The following is a 25,713-nucleotide window of genomic DNA, read 5'->3' on the forward strand; positions in this document are numbered from 1 at the left end:
ATGAGGATTCTTGGCTGGTGATGCTGAGACTCTGCCAGCATGGGTCATGAGGAGGGACACAGCTTCTCCTGCTCCCACTGCAGTTACTTTATGTGCTATCTGCAGATTACAGGTGAAAGGAACTTTTATTTATATATTTAATGGATCAGAACCAAACTTTCTTCCCAGTATATGTAATATTACTTTTCTTCCCTCCAGTATCTCTCATTATTATAAATACTTGGGGAACAATGCTCTGCCTCATCTGCAGCTCTTCAGGCTGCCCCAGCTACACCTCCCCGCTTAACTTAATATTCACTTCAGACATACTAAAGTAAAACTAAAAAATCCAGTACTGCACCAAACAGCTCACTTCTCTTCAGCTTTAGCAACTAGATAAGCATTTTGGAAGTGATTATGACATACAATACCATAAGAGACATAATTATTTAAAGCAGCACTTCCCTCACAGAATTCAAAACACCTCGTGCGAGGGTGAACGCCCATCAGCTGCACAACCCCAAATTTAACAGTGCCATTTCTGTCAAAAAAGGCACTCATTACATTACTAAACATAACTCTCCTGTCATACTGGCTTTCTCTTCCTTAGAAAAGACTGATTATTATAATTCCGTGTGTAACCTATATAAAATAATTATGTCTCCTAACCACATATCAGGTAGTTTCAATTCAGACACAAGATTGCCTTTAAAGGAGGGACCATTTTCACTCCATGCACATACCTAGCTCATCTAGTATTAGCTAGAATTAGAGCAGAACGCCACCAAAAGAAATTTAAACACGTTTAAAGGATACAAACCTGTGTTGCTGTTCGAAAACCTGTCTGAGCAGTTGTTTTTTGCAAGCCTTTATTCTCACTTTATTAACATGCAACACAATTGGCACTAAGCTGGTCACAAATTAGTGAATAGCAAAAGGCTTTGGGTTTTGTTACTGTCAACAGAAGGGCAGAGGGCACACAAAAAACTTCAGAATGAATGCCCAAAGCCAAGCAGTAACTCTATTAATGCACAGATATACATAAAGCAAAGCTTTTGCAGAGAAAACCACCTATGCATAAATGCTCCTACTTCCATTTCACCCAGAGGTTAAATTATCTGATCAAAATCTTGTGCTGGAAAGGAAAAAAATCCGTTCATATTTTTTCCACTTCATTTAGACTGTGTAAAACATTAAATTCTGTCATTAAAATTGCTTAATTAGGAGTGCTAGAGCAAAAGGTTGATGCAGCTCATGATTTGTAACTGCTGAATGGTGGTGGCCTGGCAGCACTTGCCATAGATATTAGCACTGAAGAATCAGGAAAAGAAAAAAGAAAAATATAATATTGCAAAGTTGGTTTGACTTTAATTGAAGCAGTGTCACTTGTTAGAGGGAATGAGGTTATAAACCAAATTCCAACAGCACTGACAGCAGACCACCACCCTTGAGGGGCAATTCTGCATCTGCACAGAAGCTGGCTTCAAAGGCAGTGGTTACAATGCCAATGGCATTGCAAAACCCTACCTCATTCTTGCTTTGCTCTTGCTGCTCTGAAACCAAAGTCCTGCTTTAGCAGTAAGTGCTGGGACACAGCTCTACCCCTGCAGCTCCTGTATTTAATGCCCCCTTCATCTGCTCTGCAGCACACCAAATACTGCCCGACTGATATCAGCTCCCAGCATTCAACCTCATCTCACTGGCACTTTGTGCCAGCCAGGGACTTCAGCAGATGGCACTTCACACAGAAAACAGCCAGCATGAGCCTAGCAGTGCAAAGTAAAGCAAAGGCTGCTCATGCAGGAGATACTCTGACTCAGAGGAAACCAGCTTTAGTGAGAGCTTGACATCAGGCAATATTGGCTCAGTACCTACAGAGCTTGCCAGGATCCTGCTGTGACCTACTGCTTTCAGGGGGCTCTGCTCCAGGAGACTACACAGAATATACATTAGATACAGTGGGTCCAGAGGAGGCCACTAAGCTGATTACAGGGGTGGAACACTTCTCCTGCGAGGACAGGTGGGGATTGTCAGTCTGGAGAAGAGAAGGCCCCAGGAAGACTTTACTGCAGCCTTCCAGTATTCAAAAGGAACCCATAAGAAAGATGGGGACAAATCTTTTAGTAGGGTCTGTTGCAACAGGACAAGGGCAAATGGTTTTAAATTGAAAGAGGGTTAATTTAGAACAGATGTAATGAAGAAGTTTCTTTATAATGAGGGTGTCCAGGGATGTGGTGGAAGCCCCATCCCTGGGAGTGTTCAAGGCCTGGGTGGATGGGACTTTGAGCAAAGGGGCACAGGTTTACTGCAGGGAGTTGGACTAGATGGTCTCTAAATGTGCCTTCCAAGCCAAACTACTCCATGAGTCTGAGATTATAAGGCCCCCCAAAAATACTAGGAATGAGCCTTCCTCCCCAAAGGCTGAGAGGTGTAGGAGAGCAGAGCCAGAACACCTGCCACCTGTAATTCCCACAGCAGCTGAAATGCCCCAAGACAAAGGCACAATGCTAAGATAAGGCATGCTAAGAGAGAAGTGTACACTTAATGATAAATATCCTTCCAGGCATCATTTGAAGCCCCCCCTCAAACCTTACAACAGCCTAATCAGTTATTTTATCAGTGGCTTTACAGCCCAGTAGGGTCATATCAGGGGCCCAACTGTTGAGACTAGTTGGAAAGGAAATACAGCTGTCCAATCATTTAATTCTAAAAGTAAGTGCTTCCTGAATATGAACCTGCACTTTTTTTCCTCTCCACCCCAGTATAAGTAAGACAAATAATTCTCTTTGAAGTTGTGCTGTTTGGAACATAGCTTATGTAAGTACCACATGATGCACACTGCTGCACCTAGCAACATTATGGCTCAGTAGCAAGCTGAGGATGGAGCTGGGAACCAAGTCTAGGTTCCATGTGAATTCCTGACTTTGGTTCATCTGTTATAAAACTGATACTTGAATAAAGAACTGATAGTTTCTAAAGCAGTTAAGTGCCCATAGGAGAAAAACATCCACTTACATGTTTAACAACAGCTACAGAGAGATTTCTTTGCATCCCCAGCTCACCATGTGTAACACAGCAATATGATTTGCAATTGCATTGGGATGCTCTCATTTTTTTAGGCTTGGGAAACAGCAAGAGCCTGCTCACACCTCTGCTTGCACCAGCAATGATTTGCAATCCATTATCTCTACAGCTGTACCATTGGGATCAGCTACTGGAATGGTAATGTCAACAGCACTCAGTGATGCTGGCCACTCAGTCATTCACTCAGTCTAGGAAAGGTGACTCCAGTAAGAAGGACCTCAGATCTATCTACAGCACATCCTCTACTCCTCTTGGCATTAGAAGAGATGCACTAGTGAGCAAATATCATCTGTAAAAGTCTGAAAGAGTAAATACTGTCTTCATTCAAGAAATATGGACTTTCATCTGCCTTCATTTCAAGACAACATTGACCCTGTGGCAATTTTCTGTGATTATGCAAGAAAAAAAAAAAAAGCCTCACCTTGCAGAAGGAGAGAAACTGAGTTTGCAAAGCTAAAACCAACAAAGAAGAAAAACCTGAGCCACCTACATTTCTTGAAGAAGCTATTCTTAAAATAGAAGCTACAATGATATCAGAGCGCTGCAGTACCACAGGGGACCTGAACTTGAGAGATGAACAGAAGTGCCAGACTGAGCCCCTGTCCTCAGCAGTGGCACAGGCAGCTGCTCTGCTCCTAGGACAGGAAGAGTTAGCACAGCTCCTGGTGTGCCACCTTGAGCCTGAAACAGCAACAGAAATGGTGCAATACACTTGTTTGGCCCCAAACACACTAGGCAGGAGGAGCACAGTGGACAGAGGCTGGGTTCTCAGGGCATCTCCTGGCTCCCTTCACTGTGGTCATGTCCTCACTGGGAGGAAGCTCAGAGGGTATCCTGCAAGCAGGAAGAAGACAGGAAGGGAAGAAAATTTACCAGTATTTTTCTTCTTCTACAGAACACTCAAAATTAAGCACTTCCTCATGAAGCTGGTCATTTGCAAAATCACATCATCAAGATGGTCTTTCATATGGATTGGAGTGTCAACAGACTGAGATGTCAATACAGTGCATGAACTGTTAATAATAAAATAAGATTTTTTCCCCCCCACAAATTTCTCCACACTTGGACACAAGTTTTTGAAATTCACAGGGAATAAAATATTGCCAGCCACCTAAGTATTTTTTAATTAATTCTCCTTAGCCACAGAAAAAATAGAGCCCAAACTAGAGCATTTGAAGATCTATGGATATGAAAGGATATGAGCATGTTCAGAGCAAAGGATCATATATAGCTTGTGACACCTTTTATCTGCAAGTAGAAATTATTCTGCACAAGAAAACAGTTTTCAAGCAGCACATAAACCAATATATACAGTGTGTGTTAGTACACATAACTAATATGCTAAAATCTGAGGGGGGAAAAATCAAGCATGACACATCTTCTGATGTTCTGGGTCCCATGTGTTTTTCAAGAAAATTTTAGATTTTCAAATGAAAGTAAGGGAGCAGTAGACATGAAAAAGGGAGGATGGAAGAAAAATAAAATACATTTACTACCTAAGGAAAGGGCAAAATAGAAGTCAAAGAAAACCGTGTTTAAAGCATTGCCAATGGCCAGAGCAGAGGGCATGTCAAGAGGAGTGGGAAGCCATCACACAGACAGCTGTGAGCATTGCAGCATGCAGGCTATGGGGATTAGACAGCTTTCCAAGGAGGGAGAGAGACCTTTGAAGATTTTCAGGTGAGGAAGGAAAAAACCAGTAGAATAAACCTGATCAAAGCCACAACTTGCTTTTTAAGAAGCTGATCCTTCTCAGCCTTCCATAAACTGCTGTGCATTGCAAGCACAAGAATGAAGATGAAGACCTCTGTGTTTCCAGCATGAAGAAGTGGTGTGGGATTGCACTGGAGGAGAATCTGCAAGGATTCTAGCTTGGGAGATGCTGCACACAAATGCTACAGGCCAGTGCTGGTCTAGGGAAGAAAGGAGGAGTCAGAAACCAGCGGATGTCCTTCCAGAAAATACCACAGCTGGAGCTACTCATGCTGTGACCTGTGGCACAGCTGGGGTCTGATCACTCCAGGCAGGCATTGATCTCCTAAGCTTTTGGGTTCTACCTAAGTATTTCCTAACATCTGAACAGGTAAGCTGAGGATGCTGTGAAATTAAAACACCACTGAGCTGAAGCTGCAAGTCAAAATTCTCACCAATTTTGAGATTTTAAAATTTCAGCAGCAAAGAGAGACAATGAAGTTTCAAGTGCTTTTGTTTTCCCCCCAAAATCCTGTTGGAATTTGTACTTCAAGCTATAAGAGGCATAGTTACAGCTGATACAAGTTACTTAAGAATGGCACTGAATTACCATTCAGTTACTTGGGAATGACAAAGGAGATTTCATTTTTAATGTTCATAAGTCACCCAAATTAATTAGCGCTTTAAAGTGGCAATGAATCATTTCCTGAAATAATTTGTATTGGCTAAATTAATTCCTGTGAAGGGAGCCAATTTGCTGATTGTAAATTATAAGAGCTCCTGACTAGCTCCTGTGTACACTGTGTACCATTTATAAGACTACTGGGAAACAAAGGATGGCTACTTTTCATCAGTGAACAAGACTGCAGCCCTATTAAGTGACTAACTTACAGTGCTACAATTACAGGTTTCTATTTAAAGAATCCAAGCCAGACATCATTAAGAAACAAAGCTGGATGTTCAGAAGAAAGGAAAACTAAACAGAAGAAAAGCTTGTTTTCTGAAAAGGTGCACCAAAAACCTATTTTAAGGGAATATTTCATCCTCTTAGATTAACAAAGAGAAGTTTAGATGTGCAAGGCTAATTATGAATACACTTCCACCACAGGGCAATGCCCAAAGCCAACCTGAAGCCTGGAGTTCCAGAGCTGCATTCTCTTACCCATGGTTAGATGACTGTTTTGAGACCCCCATAAATTTAAAATTACTTTTGAGGAGTGATGAAGTGAGAAAACACATACATGGGTTTCTACTCAGGTGGAAGAGATGCTTTCCTTCCTCCTAGGAGAATTCACCCATCCAGTACATCCCACCACCCACCCATCTCTGGTTAAAGACAGCAGCACTCTTCTTAATGGATTCCCCTTCCTTACTCCTCCAAAAGAAAAAAATGTACATAATGCTTTACCTAAGCTAATTTGCATGGCTTTCTCCTGTTCTTATCTGCATCTCCTCACTGCTATCAAAGCCTTGACATTTCTGCTTGTGAAATCCTTCCCTGGTAACCTGCTTATCAGCAGTAATGAATACTTGTGCAAACAGGTACAAAATTAAATGGCTTCTTTACAGTGATTATGATAGATTGAGCCATGCTTAATCTACATAATCAAATTGCTTCTGTGTTCACTGTAATACCTTTTTGCTGTCCTGGGAGCAGGTTCAGCCTTGGCTTCTCTTTCAACAGCTGCTTTCTGAGAAACACTAACCATGCCTGGGAAAAGGGCTACTTTAGGTGCAGTCATTTAACACAGCATGTTTGAGGTACATAAACTCTACAAGAGGGTGTAAACAACCACTGTCCCCTTTAGGGAAGGAGAAAACATCCTGTAGGACACACAAGGGAAAGAAAAGCACAAACCAATCTCCTCCAGCTATGATCCACACACCCAGATGTAATTGCAGTGACCCTTCTAAGAGAGATGACATCTCTACCCACTTCAATGCACTGAGCTACCACCACTACTATAATTTCCTTTTCCTATGCAAGAGTCTCCCTGTATTCAAGAGCATCCCCTGTTTACATGCTACTAAAACAGAAGACTGTTGTTTTCAATCTCAAGATCAGATTCTTGATTCAAATCAAGCTGGTTAAAATGGACAGCATGGGTATATTATAAAATCCTGCACTTGGGAAATTAAAAGATTTAGTCCAAGGAATGTTCTGAAAAGCATCTCCATGTCTAAATCATGCTTATTAAGTCACTTAGCCAAAAGAATCCTGAAGCTTTCTCTTCTTTCAAATATTGATCAACTTTTAGCATAAAACAAGAAGGGAGAAATGTTTTTCCCCACAAACAATAAGTAGGTGCTATTTTAAAAATATCCAATAGCCTACTTGCCTTTGTCCAAAACACAGCACTGCAAGAATCAGGTTTGCTTCATGGTCAGCCTGCTGGGAGGCTTTTCATTTGCCTGTTTTTTTCCAAAGAGTCTAACAGAACAAGTAGCCTACAAGCTAGTGCTTATTTCTAAACACTTTTATAAAACTGAAGAGTGAGTAAACCTGGTGCAAGATGCTAATAAGCACTCAGAGAGAATAATTTCTCTTCCTTGTTATAGCTTTGATACAGGTGAAAAGAAGGTGCTGCTGGACCTTTGAGTGAGAAAGGTGACAGCTCCAATAAAAAAGGCCTCTGCATCTTTGTAAGTAAAGAAAAATCAATGCAGAAGGGAAAAGAATAAAAAGATGGGTTCTGGCAAGGGCCACTAGCACAGCTTGACTTAGGCTCAGGAGGAAGTAAAAGTCTGAATTACATAAAAATAGATTTAAAGAAAGAATCAATGACATTTAATCTGAAAGTTTTAGTTAAGTTTTAATTAGGATCTGAGATTTTGCACTAAAGTGCATGAAGTGAAGGAGTACATGTACTCATGCTTCCCAAGATAACTGACAGATCTGAAACTTACTCATCTCATCTCAAAAGGTTAATTAAAGAACAATCCTTGACAGCAACACTGGATGGAAGCTGAGAGTCAGCTGCACTGGGGAGCCCTGGGGAGAGGCTGTGCTGGCATCTCCCACCCCGCAGGAACAAACTGAAGATGCTGCCCTGTGACCACAGCATGGAGATGAACAAGATGCTTTCACCCAGGCCAGCAAGAAATGGAGAAGAGTGTGCCCACAGCACTGTAAAACTTGCTTCCTGTGCTGCCTGTGGATCTGGGGCAGCTTTCCCAGCCTGTGCTGGGGCTCTGCATGGCTGCTGGCCTGGAGCTGCTTCCACACACACAGTCCTGCAGCAGAGCAGGTGGGATCACAGCCAGCACTGAGAGGTATGTGTGCTAACTCTTGTAATAAGGCAGAGTGGCTCACCCAGGATCAAAATTGTAATTAAGCTGGAAATAGGCTATGGGTTCCCCAAATCCTGCAGATGTTGACAGGACTTTGAGGCACAGGCCTTGTCTGCTTCAGCCCAGTATCAGGAAAAAAAAAATCAGCTTTTAGGGAAGCCTGTATATGCAAAGCTCATTAAAAAAAATCATGGCAAATTGAAGAAACATTATCAAAATGAAGAATTGGAGAGTTTCATCATTTGAGTAAGACTTTGTGGACATAAGTGAACTTTGGCTGTGCAGTAATTTAATTTCCTAAGAACATGAGCAAAGCCTCAATTAGGTCAGAGAGGATTGCTGCAGCAGTAGAAGAGAAGAGGAATGTGCAGCTGGATCAGTGAGAAGATATGGTGCAAGTAAACACTGAGGCCTCTTGGCAGAAGCAAGTGAGGCTGTTTGCTTGATATGTACCACAGGCAGAGGCAAAAACCACCTGCAGGCAGCTTTTTGCTGCTCTCTTTCCAAGCTAGAGCCAGGTAGTGTGGCTGCCACAGGAGAAACAGGCTCATTTAGAAGCAGCCCAGGGAAAAGCAGACACACGCTAGAGAAAAGAAAAAAGACCAGAACAGCAATGGATTCTGAATGGTGCTTAATGGAGTGAAGCCTGAACATTATTTGGTGTGATCTTGACGGGCCTGATTTAACTATTACATTTTTGTATGGTATTTTTCATCCTGATTATGAAGAATTGTTTCACAGCCCTTGGTGACAGCTTAGAAGTTTCTCAGCCACTTAAGCAGAAGGTCTATCAGAGCACATTTATCAGAGGAAAAACTGCTGAGGAGTGGACAGCAACAGACATAAGCCCAGGGGTGAGACACTCTGCTTTTGCCTGTAGAAGAGACACCCAGAAAAGCAGTGGGCAAGACAATCCAAGCACTGCAGTGAAGGCAGCTCAAAGAAGGGCATTTCTGGACACTCTGGTTCCCACAGCATGTTTTTATCCAGCAGAAAGACAAATAACCAAACTTACAACAGCCACTCTTCACCTGAGATGTGTGTATACCAAACCCTACAAAATCCCCAGCCAGAAAGAAGCTGGTGATCCTACATCACTGATTCTAATGTCCCCTATTCAAACCACAGCAGCCTACTTCTTACTTTTAAGCACAAAGAGCAGTTCCAGACATAGTTTTATTTCGATTTTGACTCAGAAGTGTTCATCTGAAGTGACTTTAGGTCACAGTTGTTGGGGTAGTGTCTACACATGCAGAAAGCAGATTGGTAGACATTGTCTTTGAGAATAGGACATCTCAGGACAGCAATTATGCAACATTTCACTTCATCTACTTGGAAGACTGCATTTAAGATCAACTCCATTTTGCCCCCTCCCAACAGGCCTCTTTTAAGTATCTGATCTGCAAACCTTGTACATACAAGGGTTACTTGCTCCATATTTTTAATGCAAGCTTTTCAAGAGCACCCTGGATTCAAAAGCAGCATTCTGAAAGGCCACACTCACAAAAGCTGCATCAGGTCTGCCTGCCACATTAGTACACATGCTAGGGATGTGAATTCAGTGCCACTGGAACAGGCACTTTACATATCTACTCATCTAAACACAAAGGCTGTGTTCCAATGAGCAAACCCAGACAGACATAGGAACACTGAGGCAAGGCTTCACAATGAGTATCTGCAACAAAAACCCCATTAATGCACCCACAAAAACCATTAAATGCCAGAAATACAATGCTGCTTTTGGGATTTCAGATACTATAAAGAGGAATTCAAACACCCAGGTGGAAGAGTTAAAATCACAGCAGTCTCTTCTCCCCCAGCATTTCAGTTACCCTGCAAATCATCAAGTTCTCACAATGACCTGCAAGTACCCTTACTTTTCCCATGAATAGAAAAATACCAAGCACAGTCAAACCCTCAGCAAGGCCATTTTGTGAGAAAGCAGGAGGCATTCCTTCTGCACCCAAGCAGAAAGCTTACCCCATCTGGAAGTGCCCTCCAGCACACGGCGCTCACAAACTCGTTTGTGTCATCTTCTTTCCGGTCCTTGTCCAGGACACTTTTGACTGTATCAAACTTGAATGTCAGCAGTGTCTTTGAGAGGCCCTTATAGTATAAGTAAAGGGAATTATTTTCACTTCCTAGAAATAAAAAATACAAGTATACAAGATCAGGTTTTGTAAAGACAAGCAGAAATAAGGGTTCTTAGCTCTTAAGAGGTTTGAAGCTGTTTCATTGCTTAAAATAAGCAGAAATGAGGGTTCTTAGCTCTTTCATTGTTTAAAACAAGCCCAGACATTTCCTTGTAGTTATCATCGTGGTCATGGTGCCCTGGCAGCTGGAAGTGCTCCACAGCAAACTTCCATCACACTTAATAATAGGATATGGTTTTATTACAAGACAATTGCAGCATACCTGCAAAACACACAGGATTCCAAGAACCCTCCACAAACTCCTCAAGGCAAAGCATTTTGGGCAGAGCATCTGCACCATCACACCAATCACTGCTACATCCAGCTTGCTCAGAGCCACAGCTCAAAGGCAGGTAGCACTATCAAAATTTTGCCTGCCATAATCAAGTATGACAACTTGGTCTGTGGAGGCTTAAGCAAGTGAGACCAGACTGTACAGGCTTTATTTAGAAATCCATCCCAAATTCTGCCTTGCAAGCTGCACAGCAATCAGAGAACACAGAAGCTAAGGTCCTCCCTTCAGTGCTGGCACAGCTGTCCTGCTCATCCCACAGCTATCAGCCTGTCACTGCCTTCCCAGCAAGAGCTGTGGATTTACAGAGCTTTACAGATTTTTAAGCAGTGAAAGGACAGAACAGCCAAAGGGGTAACTAATGATTCAGTCTTCTAAGGAGCTGTTTGCAATGTGGGCACTATTCACTTCACCAAGCAGAATGCCATACTAAGTGACAACTACTGGATCCTCACGTGGCCCAGGCTACTGGTGGTGCATAAAGATGTGCCAATTGTTGATCTTGAAATACATAAATTATATCAGCAGCACTGACATTAGTAGCTCATTTTGATGACAGCAAGCCTGAATCATCATGGCACAAACAACTCATCTGCAACAGAAGAAAACCATCTAGAGAGCCCCTTAGGTCAAGACTGCCAATGCCATTCCCTGGGAGGGGAAGGAGTGTGGAAATTCAGAAAAATAGCACAAGTGATGGTGTGCTTTGCTACTGGTGAGGCCCCCGCTCAGAGGAACCCTGTTAGCACACCAGGGTGGCTGCTCTACTCACCACAGGCAATGTAGTCTCCGTTGGATGCCAGCCCCACAAAGTTCTTCTCGTTGATGTGACCCTTGAAGGAGCGCAGGCAGTGAGGCTTCCCTACATTCCACAGCTTCAGCTGACTGTCTGTTGACCTGAAAACAACACTTAAATTTACCCTGCTGCCCTATGGCAGGAACTCCTTCCTCCCTGGCCACCCTGCTCCTCATCGCTCCAATGACAATGTAAATGTAGGAAGCCTTAGTGCACAACAGGAGATTTATCCCACTTTCAATCATCTGCAGCTCAGCTTGAGCTCAGAAAGATATCACCTTATTTTAAAAGCCTGTCAAAACACATTACACGTTTGAATAAAAACTTCCCTGAAGTATTACTCTTCCTTTCTCCTATCAATTGCAGAGCCCTCCACTGAACTGCACGGCCTCTGGGCTATCACTGCCTCCTCCACATCCTCACAGATCCAAGACACACCAAAGTTATTTATATTTTAAACCTTTACAGCACGGATAAAATCTGTTCCCTTCTCCGTGCCAGCTGCAACTCTCATTCATGTCTTTCCAGGGCTTGGGTAGGAAGCAGTCTCATCACTCCCCAGGTGCCCTGAAGCACATTCTCCTCCTCCTCCTGCCCAATACCAAACAGCAGCACAGAAAAACCCGTGGGGGCTCAGAGTTGCTGTTAAAATTAAATCTGTTTTTCTCATGTGTAATCAAGACTGCATGGTTACAGAACTCAAGCTTCTACCTTTTTCACCTTCTCAGGGAAAGTTAAATATTACTATTCAAAATATAGAAAACATGTTTGGATTGAATCACAATCATTGTTTCCCATGATTCCCCAAAATGCAAATATACCTGCCTTCAAAACGTTTTTCTGTTTACTGTGAGAAAACATTCTGCCTTTAGGGTTACTAATCTGCTGCCTGGCAGATCTCAAATAGGAAGATCCCACATTTCCAGGAGATACAGGATTAACTTCTTCCCCCAAAGCTGAAGAGACATGAAGATAATCTCTCACTACACAGGCATTATTTCCCAGCAATCACAGCTTACATGGCTCTGGTGTTCTGGCACTCACTGAGATACACAGCTGGGGAACAAATGGTGATAAGGTGGAACTGAAGCCCCACGAAGCCATTTTAAAGAAAGGGATAGTGCTGTTCTGATCCCCAAATTTGAAAGAGATTGGGAGCAGGACCTGTCAGCCTCCTGGATGGGAGGGAGGGGAAGCAGGCCATGCTCCTCCCCACAGGTCATGTCACCAACCTTGCTGCTCCCTGAATATTTAGAGAAAGGAAAAAAACTCCAATCACACAACATCCGTCAAATATTACCAATGACGTAAGACATGAGCCCTGCACCAACGTCCCATTTACCTAAAAATATAGCACAAAAGAGGAGAGATGCACCTTGTGCTATCCTGCAAAAAAGCTTATCTCAGTCCTCAATGACAGCTGGAATGACAAAGGAGCGATAAGGGAGCTGCAGCAAGATTTGTTAGGCAGTATTATTAGTTAGTATGAGGTCAGATCAGAAAGGAAGAATGAATTTTATCTGTAGCACTGTGACTTAAGCAGGAGTGCATTCCTAACCCCAGGATGTGAGACAGGAGGCCCAAAACAGAGCATTCAGCTTCTCTGCCTGGTGCTTGTTCCACATCTGTGCCTGCCCTGTACTGCTGCTCATTCTCCCTTCCCTTGTCCTTACTCTCAGAGGAACAACTCACAGAAGCAAGAAGTGGGTATGCTCCTGCTTTTCTTTTTTTGGCCCACAAATACAGGCAGGTGCTTCCTATGTTATTAGGACAGGTGTATTTTTAAAATGCTGCTTTTAAAAGCTTCAGAGTTGCCTGGACACTAAACTTTTCTGCAGGAAGGAAAAAACCAGCAAAAGACTAATCCCTGGTCCACAAGCTGTCAGATTCCTGTGACAGCTGCTGCTTTTTGCTTCCCATCAAGAAGACCTCAGACACACAGGCACTTAATCTCTATATTTTACTGGCATACCTACTAGGTGTCTTCATTAAAATAATAACATTTAAGGATATTACTAATGGGAAGTTTTAACTGTTTATGAATTCCCATCAAGCTCTAGCCATGTTTATATTGTTTAGGATAAGCATGCCATGAAAGTAGAAAGCTAGTCACCCTTGAACTGCAATGAGAGACAAAGGCCATTGATCCTGGTGGTGTTACACTGCTCTTCTGGTTTCATATCCTCTCCAAAAAACATCTTGGATGTGCTGCTCTGTTAAATCTGTCCCTCTGTAAATCAGCACTGTAATCAATGTAGTGTGCTAAATACCAGGCAGTTCTGAACACCCCTGAGGTCAAAACCTATCTCTACAAGGCAAAGAAAATCAATGCAATCCATAAAACAGCTTCAGCTAGAAATTTAGAGAATCTGAATATACATATATATTTTTTCTTAAATCAGTGCTTGATTTTTGAGAATCACTACACTGCTGTTGCCTCTACTCAGTTTGCAAAAGGAAAAATAATCTGCTCTGACATTTCTCCCTGTTCACACACCAGAAGGCAGGTGGACCCTTCAGTCAGTCCCCTCACCCTGCTGCTGCCTGTCCAAGTCTGACAGCTCTAACAGCTCAATCAATAACTCCTCTCAGAACTTTGGGAGATGCTTTCTCTGAATGCTGGTCCAAGCAGAACAGGGCCATTCTGTCCTAAAACATCCCATAAATGATGCTCCACTTGATTATGGCTGTAAAACATTCTCAGCCTCCTCCTGTTTCTATTAAACATTTTGTCTAACAGAGATTTGGTTCAAAGCATTAAATTTAATTTTCTCTGTGTTCCAGATATGAATTTGCAGCCTTATATAGAGTTATAATGTTAATAGAAGTAAGAAGAGAGAAGCTGATTAAATATAAACAGTACCAGAAGCCACCAGGGAATCCTCCATCATGCAGCTCAGCTCACAGTAACTCCCTTGCAGCCTGAAAACACCTTAAAATGCTGTGTTTCACTGGGCAAAAACATGGGACAGAACCAAGCTGGATAACCACTGGCTCAGCACAAGGCAGCTAGATCTGCCCCTGTGATCCATCCCTGTGTTAGACATGAATGTGTTGAGATCCAGGATTCCCCTGCAGCCCCTCACCCTCCCCATCAGGTAAGAGGGGTTCATCTCTGCTTTACTGAAGAGGCTTGTAGCCAGCCACTGCCAATTTTCCCTAGGTGACCTGACACATTCATTCCCATATGACTGAAATCCTATCCAGAAGAGAGGCAGCCACATCTGGCTTTGGGGCAGACACATCTGGCCATGCAACTGAACAGAAGCTGGAGAATATTGCTCCTCAGGGCCTCCATAGCAGATCTTATGGTCTGCCCTGGCTGAAGAGCTGCATGCTATTAAAGTCACAAAACACAGCTTCTCTTTGTCCCCTTCCTTACCCAAATATAAGCCCAAAAAGGGCCTTCACAGAGCAGATAATAAATTACCAGAGAACAGATCAAACAGTCAGTCCTACTTGAGCTGCTTTCAGGCTGTGGCTAAACCTCCTCTTCAGACCATATACATAGCAGTACTATTTGATCTCCTCTGTCACTCATCAGTTGTGTTCTACTGCAGATTATTATCCCCAGGGCTCTGCCAGAAGCTTTCTCTATCACAAAGCTCTGGTCAGGAGCATCCTCAGTGCACACACACTGCCTGCTTTCTCAGTTCCCTGCCCTGCCACTGCAATTGCCAGCTCCCAGCCTCCTTCTTTTCCTTCCTCAAGCTGTCCCCTCTTTGAAAACCGTTGAAGAACTCAAGGGCAAAAACTCAGTCTGCCCACAAAGTCCACCTGCAGCTTCCCAAAGTAAGCACTTGGGCACAGGAGCCACATCTAGTTGTCTTCATATTCCTCTTAAGCATTTTAGCTCCACAAGACAGAGCAGAGCCAAGTGACACCACGAATGAATTTCTATTTTTGACTTGGAGAAAAGCAACGATCTGCCTCCCAAAAGCACAGCAGCCTGTGGGAGCAGCCACCCACACAGGTGAACTTGCTCAGCAGTTCTGAAGAGCACAGAGAAGCAAGGGCTGCACAGTTTTTAGCCTACAAAAGTATCCATGCAAGGCATCCCCGAGGAAGGGGAGAGAGAATGATGATGAGGACTCCAGCTTATGTGAAGGCTAATGAATTACTTTATTGTACTATACTATGTACATTGTATCTAAACTGAATGTGCCATGCACTCTTGCTCAGAACTGCACTCATCTCTGATTCTCTCTCCCGTGACAGTCCGACACACACAGACACACACAGACGTTGGCCCTGATAGGCCAAGGGAACAAAACATCCTCACATTGGGTAAACAATCTCCATCTTGCATTCTACTTTGGCACAACACAGGCACAGCAAGCCAGATAACAACTGTGTTTTCCTTCTCCTCTGCTTGTCTCACAGCTCCTCACTGTTCAGAGGGCGTGGGGATACCACACATAAGAGGCAACACTTACGCAGAGACGATTTCTTCGCCGCTGACGAACTTTGCATAGGAGACGGCCTTGCGGTGCCCCTTGAACACCATGATGGGCTGCTTAGTGTTGCGGAGGTCGTAGTAGTGAACACAGTGATCTGCACGCCAGGAAGAAAAGGAATTTACACTTTGTCACTGACATTTTTTATGAAAATCCTTTCTCTAGGAGGATTTTTCTCCTGAGAGGTCTCAGAAAGAAATGTAAACAATAATCATCTGATGGCTGTGGAATGTGGTCTGGAGATGGTTTACTAACAGGTACATCTTTGGTTGCATGTGTGTCAGAACCCAGGAAATTCCTTGGCTGCCCTGGAAGGCTCGAGCCCCAGCCCAGGGGGCTCAGAGACCTTGGCACAGAGCCCAAGACCCCTGTGCCTTTGATTTAGCCCTTGGAAAAAACAATTACCAACCTTAGATGAAGAATTACAAGTCAAAAGAGTTTAAGCGGAATGATAGTGAATTTATCAGAGGGTGAAAAATAGATTTTTTGGGGTTTTTAGAATGGTGGTTCAGGAGGCAAGATGAAGGAATCTGGGCATGTTCTGTCTTTCTCCTTCTTCTTCTTCTTGGCCTCCATCTTCTGGGTGATGTTGGCACTTTCAGATTGGTTTAGAGTAGAAACTCTCTGTCTAACATAGGTGATAGGTATTGGGAAGTTATTGTAAATAGCATACACATAGTTTTTAGTATAAAAAGACAACACCACCTCTGAAGGTGGGCACTGTGCCTCAACCCAACCTGCCAGACAGACCTCGGCAGGTTGGAGAAAGAATGTTATAGTTAAGAAACAATAAACAACCTTGAGAACAAGAACAGAAGAGTTCTGACTCCTTCTTCGACTGCTGGGCTGGGAAAAGAGACTTGTACATATCTCAGAGTCACTCTGTCCAGCAGAGATTCTGAGACATGTTAATTGTTTTTAATTAATGGCCAATGACAGCCAGCTGTGTTGGACTTGATGAGTCTGTCACAAGATTTTATTATTCATTCTTTTCTAGACTTCTGATGAAATTCTTTCTTCTATTTTTTTAGTATAGTTTTAGTATATAATTTTCATATAATTTCATATAATATAATTTCATATATACTGTAATATACCAAAATATACTATACTATAATACCATATTCCATATCATATAACATCGTATAATTTCATCTAATATAATTTCATAAAATAATAAATCAGCCTTCTGAAACATAGAGTCAAGATTCTCATCTCTTCCCTCATCCTGGGGAGGGACCAAACACCCCCACATTTAATCAGTTGGGAAGGATGCACAGGACCTGGAATGATCACAACAAAAATCCTGCCTGCAGTTTGCACATCTCACTTCAAGCCCTGTCTAGGATAAACAGTCTGTGCTACAGCAAAAGATAGTTCCTAAAAGAGCCCCAAAATTCATTCTACAAGGGTCCACGCTCCCTTTCAAAGGGTCAGGAAGGGAAAAAGGTGCATTCACATGTGTGTGCCTGTACCTGTGTCCTCCTGCAAACCCCATGACCCTGTTCAAGGCAGCAGCTAAAAGGACTCTCACCTCTTCTGCCTGCCTTCTTAGCTCCCTGCCCAGCCATTCCAATTGCCATTTCCAAATCCCAGCCTCTTTTTCCTTCCTCAAGCTGTCCCCTCTTTGAAAACTGTTGAAGAACTCAAGGGTAAAAACTCAGTCTGCTACTTGAACTGGATTGTGGAAAAACAGGATTAAATTTGTCATGCTTGCTTCTGGACGGATAACCTTCCTACCTTTGCTTTTTGCTTCTCTCCTCTGACTTTATTACCAATCAAGAAAGAATTAGCATTTCTGCTAATGAGGGAACAGACTAAATTCCAGTTCATTTTAAGATTTAATTCACAGATGTGCCCCAGTGCCACAGCCATATGAAAGGGATCACAGCAGAATTAGTGATACGTTTGCTTTTCTACACAGCCAAATGTCAATTCCCAAGAAACCAGAAAAACAAGAAGAGAAAACCTCATGAGACCCAAGCCCCAAACAACCCCACAGTGCTCCTTCCAGCTCAACAAGGTTAATAAGCTTCTTCCTTCCCAACTTTCAGCCTTTAATGTTGAATTTCATTTAATTACCCCTTGCTATTCTGGAAGCACAGGGAGGGAAGGCCAAGGAAGGCCACACTCATGGAAACCAAGCTGGACATCTCTCTCACTGAGCAACTTTCAGCCAGACATCAGCTGAAATCTGCTCTCACCCTCCTCCCACTGAAATAATATCCCAGTGGTGGAAGCTGATCACAAAAACTACATAGAAATGAATTAAAAACCAACAGCTACAGCTATTTTTATATTTGCACAGCATTTCAAAGCTGACTCTTGTCCTCTGCACAAGTGAGAGACCTGCTGTCCCAAAAACCCATGTGGTTTGAGAGATAACCAGTTTTACATCAATCACCAGACCAGCAAGGAGAGCTCCTCCCCCAGATTAAGGGGCCAACTGGGGGCCATGGGGTGGGGACTGTCAGAAACACCTTCAATAAAATAAGGTGGGCAGGCAAATCACCTTCCCTTCCCACTGCTTCCAGCACTATTCTCTGCAGATAACCAGCTCAGAGGTCTCTCTGGGTAAGGATTTCTGGCTCTCCCTCCTCAAGATGTAAAAGCAGATGCTCCAAGCAGCTGCACCAAGTTTTCTCCACCACCTACACTGCCAAATTACTCTTATGTTGAAACCCAGCAGCTGTTACACCCCTTACTATCAGCACTGAAGATGCTGTGCCCCAAGCAGTCTTGCAAACAGCTCCTGTGTCTTTCACCTCTGAAATACTAAGCCTCCAAACAACCAAAATCCCAGTGTGCTCCTACCATTTGGGAATTTTAATTAGCTGTAGAGCAACATGATATTGCAACAGGCTAATTGCACAATGGGTTACTTTTCTAAGGGACTTTGAATTAAGCATTAACACTCTAACAAGATCTGGGCATCTTGGTCTCTTCTACTTCCCTGAAAGCTGGAGCCAAGAAACTCCACAGTTTTTCATCATCCAGCAGACCTGCGGGAGCTGTGAAACAGTTAACTGGCAATTGTTATTTTAATGAGCAGAATGATTCTAGCAAGGCTTTTTATTAGGAATCAGTTAGTGGATAAACCTTTCAAGTCTATTTTTGCTTACAGTTTCAACACTGGCCCATCATTAGGGCACCTTTTTGAGTACCAGTTTTTATCCTTCATGAAAATAGCAGGGAGCAATGCAGAGAAGAGAGAGCTGTGGCAGGGCAGACAAGTTTATTTGCAGAAGAGGAGCATGAAGTTGCATTCACCTTCCAAACATCCCAGTAAACAGCTCAAAGCCTGGCAGCATCTGGCCCCAGCACGGCTGTGCCTCTGGGCATCAGCAGGGCAATCAATCACTGTCTGCTCTCATCACAACAGGTCTGAGGGAACCAGCAAGGCCACTGGGCTCCAAAATTAGCCACTTAATTATTAATTGATTATTTCAGCAGACAAAGTGTTGGCGCCCAAATGGGTTTTAGTTTTTTGTTTGTTTTTTTAAATTCAATTGAAGCAGCTATTTTTAAGTAGATACATGAAGATGAATGCTCACTGCACTCATTAAAATCTGAACAGGTGGTCATGTTTTACAATTAAAGAGATACTCTCTCTTGTAGGCCATATGGACTTCACAAAAAAGATGATAAAAATGCCATCTGCTGAGGAAGTGGAGAGCCCCAAAATGAAGTGAAATGAGAAAAATACAACTCCCAGGGACCCCAGCAGAAGCCTTGCCTTGTGGACTTTGATGAGCTGAAATTGCCTGGGATGGGCAGCATCTCTGGCACACCAGCAGGTCAGAGGGGAGGTGGCAGGGTGCTCTGAGATGCTCAGAAAATGGAGTGGGCAATGAGGGGAATCAAACACTTCCTGAACTCCACAAGAACATCAGCTCATTCAGCAGCCCAGGGCTGGCTCCTGCCCTCAGCACCCCTGGCAGACCATGGAGCATGCTCCACTGCCAACCAGCAACACCAGGGGTATTTGCTTCTTGTTTGCTCCTCAAAATGAACATTAATATCATAATTCAGCTAATTTCTACCCCAACTACAAAACTCACTCAGAACAAGTTCATTTTAGAATTCACGTTTTTAGAGTTAAAGCCTCCTGCCTGCCCAGCCCTTGGGCAGCAACAGCTCCCTGCTTTACCTTTTCTTCTGCATTCAGGCTTAATTTAAATATTGATGAAATAAAGGGAAAGAACATGTATATATTTCATAACAAATTAAACACTCCAGAACAATTCTCATCTAGTTCAATGTCACTGCAGAAGCTGAGCATGACAGAAATCTGCTGCTATACCTTCTGAATTCAAATGTTTGCTGGCAAGTCGTTTTATTTTTTATACATGTATTTTTAAGTGATCTCAGAAGGCAAAAAGGACAGCTGAGCTCTGCCATTGCTGCAGAGAGGTCTCTGACCACAAGCCTGAGTGTTTAAATAGTGCTTTTCCATTACTCTCAGCTTACTTCCCTTAAGATACTGCTGCTTTCACCTCTGAGCCATCAAGTGACAACTAATCAAGGATTCAGACTTCTCCAGACTCCTGAGATCTTGCCACCCCTTCAGTAAATACAACTCATGTCAGCAAAGGATGGCATCCCTCTCTGCTCAGCTGCTCATAAATTCACACAACTCCAGCTGGCAGGAAAAGGGCAAAAGAGAAGGATGGGTTTGTGCTGAACAAGGTGAAGGGATCAGCACCTCCTCAGCCTCAATTCTCACACTCAGCTTCGTTGCAGGGGTGGGGGTGCAGTAAATGAGCTGATGATGTGGTTACATAGTCATAGAAAATCAGGTTTCAGAACTTCTAAAATAAGAGAATTGGGAATTGCTAATGGAGCCAGCAGCATCATAGGTAATCTCTGAGTTATTTAGAAAAATGGAATTGATCTTAGGTTTTTAGTTGTTTAAACAAAAGAAAGAAAGGACAGAGTCTGTTTTTCCCAAAAGTGATTTTCCTTATATTTAGACTTGTTAAAAAAATTTACAAAACTGCTGCTACCAGCAGGCTTTAGGTTCAACACCACCTATTGTAAAGCTCTTACTGTGTGGTGATGTGCAGCAGCTCCACAAAGAGCAGCAAGGGTTATGACAGGGTGTCACACAGCAGCAGTTCTGCCTTTCACTGAGCACCAGCACACACAAAAACCAGAGAGCAGACCAACCCCACTCTCCAGGTAATATTCATCTTGTAGGTCATGTGTTGCACCCACTTTCACCATGAACATTAATCAGCAGCAGCTAATTCACAAGACCCCCTCCAGGCTTTTTACAACCAAGAACCACTTACTTGAAGGAATATCAAGCCAAGGACAGCAAAACAAAAATTTACCTGCAATGCAACAGTTTTATATTCAAAGGATGTAACCACTAGAAAGACCCAAGAGCTGCATACAAAGGTTCTGTGGCTCTCCTCTGGAAAATTAAATTGCTGGAGAATCAATGCCCATTTTTCTTATTTCAATCATTTAAAAATGCACATTTCTCAACTGTTCAATATTTAGATTATTGATCCATTAAAAAAGAAGTCCTTTACATTACTTGGATTTCTCAGCACTCACAGACTTGAGAATATAATGATGCTCCTTGTTCCACAGCAGATAAATGTCACGGACAAGAAAATGCCCATATTGAAATGCACAGCTGTCAGGTAGGCAGCCAGATGTTAATTAAGTGGTCTGGTAGAATTATTCTGTGATCAAGGCACATTTTTGACTTTTTTAAAATAAAATACATCTTCAATAACAAACCTAAAGGTCAAAATAATTTCATACATTAATGCTCTGGCTCCAGCCTGCAGTCCTGCACATCTCATGCTACAGACCTTTCACTGAAAGAGAAGCTCAGGCTGGAGTGTAATCTTTAATGTGCTCTTGTGCTTCTCCACCATGATGGCCTGATTTGTTACATTTAGTAACTCATGTCCTCAGCTCATGATTGCCCCATGTTCTTCATTTGTCTCTTTTCCTCCATATGAACTTCAAGCTTGGATCAAGGCTGGCTTGTTTCCACCAGTGAAAGTCTGTACATCAGCAGTAACAATAAGAGATGTTTATAGTCTAAGGGGGTATATTTAAATGACCTGTTTAACAAGACAAATTGAGTCAGAGCAAATTTGGTGCAAGATACTTCTGCTTGCCATCAATTAGATTATGCTGGGGAAACCAAAAGAACAGCAAAACAAAAGGGTATAAAAACAAGCCCACAAAATGCTTTTCATCAGAATGAAAGAGGAGAGACATGACTTTGTAACATTTCATTTCAGTTTTATTTCCATTGCCTAAAAAAAAAAAATTATTTCAGAGTTCCTGGAGGAAGCCTCTATCACTCAAACATTGAAGGGGTTAGCTGAAATCCAATTATATATATATTTAAACATCTACCTACACAAATTGATCTTTTTTTCACTCGTTTCTCCTCTGTATACCAAGTGTAAGCAAGATCACTCAGTTTTCAGGGCTCTGAGAATTGTATCTAGGCAACTTGTTTAGCAGGAAAATATAACTACATCCTTATGCATTCAAGTGGTCCAGAGTACATTGGTTCAAATCAAAGCTTGCTCTGAGTGTCTCTGGGTAAAAGGAAAGAGCACCCACTGTTATTTCCCTACCTGATGTGTCATCAAAGAGGGGATGAGCCATCCTGATGAGTATTTGCTGAACAGAGATAAACAAGAGGTAGAACAACACAACTTTAGATGGGTTAACCCGAATTCTCTGTTCTGGCCAAGCTCAGTTGATTTCTTGCTCTAAAAAAGGAAGCTTGAATCCACAAAGGTAAAGTTCTTTGGCTGGACTAAAAATGGAAACAGGATCAGGAGACTCAGACAAAACCTCAGTTTTCACCAGGAAAAACCTTTCTCCTGTTAGGGAGGAGAAAGAGGAAGGAGATAAAAAGGAAAAACATCCTGGTTTAAAAATAAATCACTGTACTTCCATACAGTACACTGAGGATGCCATGGCAATGAGGGTACCTTGGTCCTTAGAGAAACCTGAACAAGGGCCAGGGAAACAACACCTGAGAAAAGGCAGCTATCAGAGCCCAAACCCTCCAATTTAAATGTCTGAAAACACATTTCCTTAAATTGCAGAGGAAATCTACAAAAGTCATATACCTAGCTCCAGAATGACTTACAGACTTACTGAAAAGCCATTAATAAAGAAAGTGGAACTTCTCCAGTGGATCTTCTATGTACCTGTGCACCAGGAAATGGAGCCTCCCTGCCAAGGCAATGATATCAAAGGCTGGTTGAAAGACAACTTAGAATTTAATTATGAGGAAGCTCAAATGAAACTTAATCCTATACAAAATGCCATATCTGTCAGAAATCCATTTTTGCTCAAGGGCCCTGAAAGTCATGGAGTCCTGTAGGTTGGAACGGACCTCTGAAATCCAGCCAGTCCAACTGCCCAGTCAAGGATGGGACAACTGCAAAGTTGGATTCAATTTCCAAGTTAACAATTGTGTTCAGGAGTCCTACTCAGTCACACTCCAAGCATTTCCAAAGACAATTCTATAAACTCTTCCCTCAGCTGTCTTTAAAGTGCTCTTATGTCAAAGGATTAGGGAGATTTTTTTTTAATACAAACTTGCTTAAGCTATTTGCTCTTGACACAAGAAAGGCAAGGCATTAGCCCACCTCTCAGCACTACAGCAACAATGTTTGGGCTGTGTTTTGCTGCACAGGTTTCTGGCTTCTCAGATCTTTCAGGTTTTGTCTATCTACACCCACACAATGGGGGTGGCATGAAGCACTGTCATACAACCTTGGCTCTCCTTTAATTCACTTTTTTTTTCTTACTACTGGAAGAGAAAATGAACAGCAATTTTAACTGCTGCCAAGCCTGTAATACCAAGCAGTACTTGCAGATCTTCATGTGCCTGAGGTGGCTTTATTCAGAAAGTTTGGGGTGGAGATTTAATCTTCCCTACAGCAGAAAGACAGGCTGGAGTTTGAACATCCATATGTGGGTCTTGCTCTGGAGAGAAGACTGGGGACATAGGACAGCTGAAAATTCCATCTTTGGGAATAATTCAACTCAACAAGACAAATGAAATTTCATGGAGTGACAACTCTCCCCAAAAAATCTCTTCCAAGGCAGAAGAGACAGCAAGGAGGAAAAAAAAAGGATCTTTATTTCAAGCAACAGAAATGCAGGGGGGCATTTGACAAAGAATGGTGAAGAAGCCTTCTAGCCAACAAAACACTATAAAGAGATCTATTTCAATTGAGAGAGCAATACTGGAATGGGATATGATGAGCACAGGGTTTGGCCTATCACAAACCACTTCTGGGAAGAAAGACAGTGTGATAGTTTCCACTACATAAAAGAAATAGATGCTTCAGGAAAAGAAAAGAGATGACAATGCATTAGGGACAGGGAGAAGTGGACTTGAATTCACAGGAACAAAGCCCTGCACTAAAAATTAGCACAAGAATTTTCTGAAGAAGTAATTAGATAATATCAACAATAGTAAGTTGACATCAGTGCCCTCCGTACAATTTCCTTTACTGTAAAGGCAAGAGATTAAAAATGGGTTTGATACAGCCTGAAGCAAAGAACCTTTGCAGAGAAAACTGTCTGGAGCATCCTGCTGAAGAATGCAGTGTGCTGCTTCTCTCCTGCAGCATGACAAATCACATGAGGAGCAGACAGCAGATTGTCACTCATGACCCATGTCACTCCAACACCTCCCCCCAGGACACTGCAGCACAGGTAAAGCTAACTGTGCTAAAAAAAGCTAATTTTAAATTTTTCCTGTTTGTACCTTCCCTTCCAAAAAAGCCCCAATAAAGCAAGAAAAAATTAACCCACCAGCCATTATCACAGGCACATTAAAATGTTTGCTGGATATGGCTTTGTATTCACAATTTTTTCTTCCAGCAGAAACTGCAAATGCTTTGTTTCTATAATTAAGACAAAATTACTCATTTGATGCATTTGCTTTTTTCTCTTCTTTTTACCTGGAGTTTCCTTTGCAGTGAAGGAACAGTTTTTCTTTGAATAACCATTTTTCTGCAGCCCTGGGGAAATCTCAGCAATCTCTTTTAGAAGCAATGCTCTAGTCCACAGCAGCAAACTGTAACAATGCCCTTATTTTGTATTTCAGGTGTGTGTCCAAGATGATTTGGGATGCAGTACTTCATTTATATTTGCTCTCAGAGTTCTGTCTAGACAAGTGGTAGCAGACTCCTGGGGAGGTCCTGCACACCCCATCTTCACAGGTGTCAAACATTCAGTGGCCACCCAAAAAGGACTGATCTTGGGAAAAGCATTCAATACATATTTTCCCTGCAGGTGAAAACCTCCCCCATGTGCTCCAAAGACTATACAAGATTAAGCAAGGTCTGTATGATTCATTTTGCTGGTAGCAAAATCTTAAAAAAGCCCAAACAACTGAACCCTTTAAAGTGAGGAAGCCACAGAGCCCATGATGTTAGTGAGGAGATGAAAGGAGTTTCTAAAGCAGAGCAAGGCACATGGGTATTTGGAGATGACAACTTAATCTCATTTTCCTACACTGCAATACAGATGATGGGCAACAGCCTCCAAAGATTAGATTTAAGGAATCCAATGGAAACCCACCCTCAAAAAAAAATCATATTTAGGGAATTCAACACAAATCCAGTTGAGGTTTTCATTTAAACAAACAAAGAACACAGCTTTGAGAAGAAGGAAAATGACCAACAGTGTTCTGTTTAGCAAAATGGACGATAAAAGGGGCACAATGAGCAAGCTCCACTCCATGAAAACTGAAATAAAGAGCTGAGGTTAGATTGAATGTCTGTCAGTTTAATCTCTGGCAAAACCAACAGCACAATAAGACCCTTCCACAAAAGAAAGGCTCAGGGGTGTCCCAGCACAGGGTTTCAGGTCAGCACTTGAAATATATTGACAGAGCTCTGCAGGAAACACTATACCCTG

General features: G+C 42.5%; 1 protein-coding gene across 2 annotated transcripts in view; it reads right to left on the minus strand.

The window, feature by feature from the left end:
• The window catches only part of COP1 (COP1 E3 ubiquitin ligase), a 125,813-nt gene that overhangs the window by 20,745 nt on the left and 79,355 nt on the right, over window positions 1-25,713 (minus strand). For both annotated transcript variants that reach the window (XM_066555405.1, XM_066555404.1), the window contains exons 16-18: window positions 15,763-15,880; window positions 11,303-11,427; window positions 10,027-10,187 (exon numbers count right to left, since the gene is read on the minus strand). In XM_066555405.1, the coding sequence (XP_066411502.1) occupies window positions 10,027-10,187; window positions 11,303-11,427; window positions 15,763-15,880 (404 nt within the window). The remainder of the gene's footprint in view (window positions 1-10,026; window positions 10,188-11,302; window positions 11,428-15,762; window positions 15,881-25,713) is intronic.

Source organism: Molothrus aeneus, chromosome 9 (genome assembly GCF_037042795.1).
Source record: "Molothrus aeneus isolate 106 chromosome 9, BPBGC_Maene_1.0, whole genome shotgun sequence".
In the NCBI taxonomy this organism is placed as follows: domain Eukaryota; kingdom Metazoa; phylum Chordata; class Aves; order Passeriformes; family Icteridae; genus Molothrus; species Molothrus aeneus.